General features: G+C 41.6%; 1 protein-coding gene across 1 annotated transcript in view; it reads right to left on the bottom strand.

Annotated features, from left to right (window-relative positions):
- The window catches only part of LOC116390427 (neurogenic locus notch homolog protein 1-like), a 23,561-nt gene extending 22,602 nt beyond the window's left edge, over nt 1-959 (bottom strand). The window contains exon 1 of the mRNA XM_031860126.1: nt 708-959. Coding sequence (XP_031715986.1) covers nt 708-765 — 58 coding nt within the window. The 5' untranslated portion in view covers nt 766-959. The remainder of the gene's footprint in view (nt 1-707) is intronic.
- Between the last annotated feature and the right edge of the window lie 6,226 nt (nt 960-7,185).

Genomic DNA, 7,185 nt, shown 5'->3' with positions numbered 1-7,185 from the left:
CCCCCCCCCCCCCCCCCCCCCCCCCCCCGCCCTCACAACACTCTCCCACACATGTAGACAAAAGGTGCCCCCCTCCCCCTTGTACCCCCCTACCGCGTCCCCCGGCCTTAACACACGCACCCGCTTCTATTATCTCCCATGTTATTTAAAACCGGCTCTCGGAACAAATTAAGACCTACATCCAAATATTTGTTAAAAGTATAACTACTTAAACGTAGCTGCAAGACAAAACTGCCAATACAATTAAGGGCTTGGTGCACAAAGTAAGTTATGTAAAAAGTGAATTGCTGCACTAGAAGTGCCGTTGCACTAGCATGCCTGCCTGTGCAGAACAAATAAACATGTAACTTGTGTAAAATAGTTATGTAAAACTCTGGGGGAGTCAGCAGCCCAGCGCGCCGGAGCGTTTGGCTCCTGCACTTGTAGCGAATTCATTCCCACGACCAAGAGACGCTCTTAAAGGAAACTCAGTAAAAGTTACTAAAGGGATTCACTAGATTTCATCAGTTTCTATAATCACAACTTGAATAGCAGTTCAAATCACACAGTGAGCTCGGGATCAATGATAAATACAGCTATACCGTTTACTAACTTCTTCAAAGTTTAATTTGAGTTCCTCTAGGTTCCCTTGCTGACCCTCGGTCGCGCTCTGCAGCCCGTATCTTGGCTCTCTGCAGCACATCTTTCAGAGGCATGTTCTCTCTTACCTTGTGAGATGACGATTGCAGGAATCAGAAATGTTAGTTTCACAAAGAAACGATACATTCCTCCTGTTCAACTTCACAGATGTCGTTGACTCCCACGTAGGGTTTGCATAGATCCACAGTTTGGTACACTCCAGGTGCTGCCTTGAAATAAATATCCTCCTTCAAAAAAGGTAAATCCAACGGTGAGAGCGGAAAGGTCTTCAATAGGGGTTCATAGATGTTAACCTGGTGCTTTCCGAGTTCTCAATGAAATCTGTGGGTAACTCTACAAGTTCCTCCCACTCCTCCCACTCCTCCCCTCTCCTCCTCAGGCCAAATAAAGGCTGCCTCTCTCTCTCTCTCTCTCTCTCTCTCTCTCTACATGCAGGAGGAACTAACGATACTTCCCTCTCACTGTCCAATAGTAAAAGTATTAGCTTTAGACAGTGATGGAAAATAACCAAGTACAATTATTCAAGTAGTGACTATATAATTACAATGTGGAGGTACTTCATTATGTCCCTTTTTCTATACTTTAAAACATCTAATATTGTACTTTTTACTTCACTACAGCTATAAATACAAGTTACTTTACAAACTAAGTATGATGCATTGTTGCAGATTTTCCTGCAGTAAAATTTCAAAAACAAGCTCCACCTTGATCAAATACAGCAGAACAATGATATTTAAACATGAATGGCTCAGTAATAAATAATGCTAGATTATTATAACACTCACGGCCATTTTCCTGCGTGGAGTACTTTTACTTTTGATACTTAAACTACATTTGAATTTGCATCCTATAAATATGATCTTATGATCCCTTTTTCTCAGATTAAACAATAAAGTAGTTAAATAAGCTCGCTCACAACTGGGAACAACATTAGAATGGTTCTTCCACAAGCATCACTATTTACTTTAAGATGAGATAGAACTTTTATTAATCCTGATGTCACAATCAGGCTTTGCCTTGGGTGTTTTGTGTGTGGTTTTCTGTAGCTCCTCACTTCCTTCAACTGTCCCTAATCAGTTCATTCGGTGCACCTGCCAGTAACACTTTCCCTCATCAGCACAACTCTCCTCACCTGTTCTAGTCACTATTTAAACCCCTGTCTTTCACTCACTCACTCCCAGATCATTGTGTTTGTTTTCTACCTGACCGCCTGTTCTGCCTTGTCCAGCTGGATTTCCCCCCTCGTTTCTTGTCCTTGGATTCCCTGTGTGTTTTTGGTTTGTCGTTAAACCCTTTTTCTCTTCACCTGACTGTCTGCATTTGAGTCCTCTTTATGTCCCGTGACACCTGAGGGGAAATTATTGTGCGAGAGATCGATCAAAAATTACAACATAAGAAAAACAAGATAAAAGGGTAAAAACAAATACTTTTACTTGAATGCAATATTTTAACATTTTTGTATTTCTGGTTTTAAAATAAAATATCTGAATCGTTCTACCACCGCTGATGTCAGAGAAGCAGAAAGTAAAATAATCTAGTCTATTGTTTCATAATTGCACTATACAATCTGCATCTCATGTGAGAATCCAGAACTTCATGTGTCTGCTTGAATTTTGGTATTCTGGACTCCAAACCACTAAAGCTTTATCTCATGAAATAATAATTTCAGTTCCTGTTCCGGTTTCATTGTCGCATCATAACTCGCTGCATGGGTCCTTATTCTGCAGAATCTTCAAAACACATGACTAGTAATCATTCTCGTGCAGCCTTTCCACACGCATGCTTGATATTTCAGTTATGACATACATTAATGCTCAGACACAGAGAGAGTGCATGTCTGTGCCAGACTTCTTTTTTTTTTTTCCTCCCGCTCAGGGCAAGTGAAACTGTCAGGGAGTTGCTGCAGAGTTTCAGCACCCCAGGGCAAAGATTATTTTATGATGAAGCCCACGCACATGCTGGTCCTTCTGTTGGTGTGACTGCCAAATGGAGCGATGCCAAAAGGGGCTAGGTCTCTTGAGGTGCGTGTAGTGTGGGAAACACCGGGAGAAATGAGAGGGAAAGAGGGAGTGCTATAGCAATCAGCTACAAATTCATTGCATAACCGAAACGCAAATGTTAAGTGTTGAACACATGAAATAAAAGAGATCTGTACGGGCATGTAGGGTGATGGTAGAAAAACACCTGACCCACCGTGAGAAACGTCAAATCTATCAGGCACACGCTGAGCTCATGTCATTCCTGCTGTTAACACATGCCCTGCTGCATCCTCAGTAAAAGGAGCAAGGTGTGGTTTGGTCCTTAAATCAGAAAGTGATGATTTGTGAAAAGTGCTGGCAGAGTGTGCTGTCTTTTTATCTGTCATGAAATCAGAGCTTGTGTGTTTGCTTGTGAGGCTCCTCTCTGACTTGAGATACTTGTTTGTTTTTTGGGGGGAAAAATGTAAGGCCCTGAGAAAACGCTCTGCGATGGATTCACAAGGTTGGAGAGGGAAAGACCCAAAGCTCGGAAAACAAACTATCAAAGCTTAATATAGAAACAGAGAGGTCGACACAAAGTGCAAGACAACAGTCATTTCTTTGAGATTAAATATAAATGCGACTGCCCTCTGCAGTATGAACCCTGGACGCTGCGACCTGGAGCACATATAACTCAGACTCCCTTCCTTCCTTCTCTGGGAGCAGGAATGGAGCAAGGCCAGAGGTTGTGATAAAAAGTAGGTCCCCTTGACAGGGACTACATGATGTCATCCCACTATCAGACCTCAAAGACCAGAGATGGAGGTATTATTCTTAGTTCACACCCAAAGCACCATGACACAGAGGACATAGCTGGACAAAGTAGTCATTGAGCAGTGTGTTGAATATTGGAATTATGGACAACGACAAAAAACGTACAAGTTAAAATGCAGCTATACTCTATTACTTTTCAATATCATTGCCAATATTACTCTCACTATTATGCACACTATCACTTTTCTATGTTAGTTTCCATTTGGCACTGTTCTTAGTTTTACTTCTTATGCACTTTATATATCTGTTGTAATCTTTGATTAATGTCTGGCACAAGATATTCCTTCGTATTCTATCTTATATTACGTTGTCTTAAAGGCTTTGTGTGATATTTTATAAATGACATTTGTCTTCATAGTCACAAAGTCTTCTATTCTGTCCTGTTAGACTTGATTGCAGACTAAATTACTAAGTTTCAAACTTTTCAATGCTAATATAGAAAACATTTGAGGACATAGATTTGACTTGATATGATGATGTTGATGTGGCATAATTTTGATATTAACAGTATTTGTATCATACCTTTAAACAGTCACCTTGTATTTTTTGTGTGTGTGTTTGTGTGCAAAATCAGCAAAATAAAACCCATCAGAATCACTACATGAACACAAGTTTACTGAGGGGTTGGTCCACCTCAAGGGGAAATTAAGATATGACTTAAATTGTATCATTACTAAATTAAATTTAGACAAAGAACGATGCCATATGAGAGGTATTACTCTAAATAGGATGGCCAAAAGCAGTTATGCATAAGAACATTCAACACACTATTTCTAGTTTTACAGAAATGAAGAGTACAAAATAAAATCACTTCATATTAAAATGAATTTCCCCTTGCATCCAGTGCATGAATGTAACTTAAATGTTCTTTAGGTATACAATTAATGTGAGTTTAAATCACTACTCTTCTGAAAAAAAAACACTTCTTCGTCTTCATCCCTCCTTTGAATAAAACTGATGCTTTGGCTGCAGAAATTGCACATTTTCTAACGACTACTGATTTTCCAAATTATAGGTTTTACAATTCACCGACAATTTAAAAACCTATCATATCGGTTTACAACCAAAAAATAATACGTCTTCTACAGCAATGTTCGGAGAAAAGAAAGGCTTTGTGCCTAATCTTCTGCTGCTAAACGTACGCACTTCACACCTTTGTCTCTCTTTGCCAATCTGACGGCCCAGTATTTACTAAAGGGCTTGGACTGAATTGGCTGCTGTTTGCTGGAAAACAACCCCTCTGTTGGTTATTTGAAGATAAGTGATTGCAAAAGCACATCACCTCATGAAGAGGAACATTAACCCCTCTTCCTGTGGTGTTGAGCCTCCGTTTGTTTTCTCTGAGAAGCACACGGCCCCGGATCAGAGAACAGAGGACCTCAGGTGTCCCAATTATCACCTTCCTCTGATGGCCGTCACATTCAGTTTTTAGACCAGCCTCTCATATGTATGTCAGTCATGCTAATGTCAAACATGCCCAGACACTATACTGATAATGATGAGTATGACAGATCAAACACTTTTTACATGTGTTCATCACATCGTATCCCCAGTGGCAGGTCAGCACTTGAAGTCTCATACTGTCACCTTATCATCAAGGTGACAGTATGAGACTACAGTATCACATTATCGCTGATGTATAGCTGCAAATTTGAATATTGTGGACATTTTAATGTAATGTATGCAAATATAATAATCATTTAAAAAGTATGTAATGATGAGAGCTTGTTCTTTTAAGCTGTTGTGTGCTATAATACGTTCTTCAATGTGATTCGGCTACATGTGTCTGCATGTGTATGTATCTGTGTGTTTGACGAAGGAACAATGGCACGCAGGGAAGGGCCCAGCTCCCTGCTGTCGTAGACAAGACATACATACCTACACTCACACACACACACATACTCACACACACACACACACACACAAGACAAAGACGTTTTTTTTGGGGGGGGGGGGGGGGGGGGGTGTCCTTCCCCTACTAAATACCCCCAAGTGAGAACAGTGCAGGAAATGGGCTCTCATTCACAACCTTGTGACAGAAAGGACAACTGCAGAAACACAATGACAAGTGGTGAAAGAAGTATTCAGATCCTTTACTTAAGTAAAAGTACGAATACCATACTGTGAAAATGCTCCAAGTAAAAAGTACAGTATTTGTCTCTGACTAGATGTAATAAAATAGAATTACTAAAGCACAAGTACTTCAAATTTGTAGTCAAATACAGAACTTCAGTGAATGTACTTCCACTGACAATCACAAGCACACCAAAAACAGAGATGAACTGTATCAGCAAATCACCAAAAAAAGAACATAAATTACATTTGCCGCCCCACTAAGCTCACGGTCAGAGCCTTCAGACAGGAACATTGCCTGTTTTCAGCTGAGGACTGTAGCCGTGCGGCAGGCCACCCTTTACAGGCCCACTGATCCGATCCATAATAGCTGCATGAATGGGTCGTGGTCGCACTGTTGGAGGCCCATAGCCATCCCTGTCTGTCCATCCACTCAGCCTTTCATATCCACCGCCCCGTCCTGCCCAAAGGTCCCTCTTTGGGCGGCGTGTCGGTGTGTGTCTCTACTGCCAGACAAGTGCTGCAACACTGGAACAAAGATACTCGTTATCCCGCTGAACCCGCAGGCCCCAACGACCCATCACACAAAACCCTGATCCCCTCCAGCCAGTCTGTAACTGGGTCTGACTTGTGTCCTTCAGTTACGACACATGAGGAGAAAGAAGCAGAAAGGGAGAGAGAGAAGAGAAACAAAAGAGAAAATTAAACAGGGAGGTGAGAATGTGACCTCCACACTCATTTCCCGCTGACGTGCTGCCAGACTAAAGCAGAGAGAGGAGCTAAACCGCAACCTCAATCTAGGAAAAGAACCAACTAACTGGAACTGTGGGCCTGGAAGCTCTACTTGTATGTGTGTGTGTGTGTGTGTGTGTGTGAAAGAGTGAGAATATTCACCATGAGAGGAGATATTTGTTCAGCCGGGGAATTTACTGATGAGATTAGGCACTGGAGCTCTGGTTAGGGGGTTTAGGGGGTTTGGGGGGGTGGAATGTAAACAAGAGGCAAGAGGAGAGAAAGACTTAAAAGATTCAACTCCCCCCTCCCTCCCCATCACCACCATCATTATTCTTCCTCCCTCTGTGACTCCCAAAGACAAGTGTCGTTCAGGGTTTTAACATGTGTTTTCTGCAAACAGTTGTGTGGGAATTTATGAATTATAAGCACATGTGAGTCAAGGGAACAGGAAATACTAAAAACTTCACAATAGACTCAACTACAATGGCTGTGCTCAGTATTGATGGTCGAGTCACGGCACAGCTGGACTGTGTATTAGTCTTGAAAGAGTTTCTTCTCTGTCATAACCAGCTGGATGTTGGTGTTACCTGCTACACTTTAGAGAACAGTGACAGTGAATAATGATGTCCCTCTTTTGCGTACATCGGCGATGTTTGGTGCTAATGGACACTAATGGATGCCAGTCTGCGTTCTCTCCCTCTCCTTGAGAGCAGGCCCAGTGTTTGGGTACAAAGAGAGAGTTCATGCAGTGTGACAGTCTCAGCCAAATGAGGATGGCAAATTCCATCATAATTCTGGTTGGTTACAACTTGAGTTTGCATTTTTTCAGTTAAGATATCATTGTACTCACTGGAGTAAAAAAACTGTGTGTGCACTTGACAAGTATACAGTAGGTCAAAGTTGAACCAGGATGTCCTGGGTGTTCATTTTACAGTTGACCTTTGTT

The sequence above is a fragment of the Anarrhichthys ocellatus genome, unplaced genomic scaffold (genome assembly GCF_004355925.1).
Source record: "Anarrhichthys ocellatus isolate YVR2014 unplaced genomic scaffold, GSC_Weel_1.0 scaffold23, whole genome shotgun sequence".
Lineage (NCBI taxonomy): Eukaryota > Metazoa > Chordata > Actinopteri > Perciformes > Anarhichadidae > Anarrhichthys > Anarrhichthys ocellatus.
The sequence above is the reverse complement of the archived record's forward strand: the minus strand, read 5'-3'. Positions and strand labels throughout refer to the sequence as shown.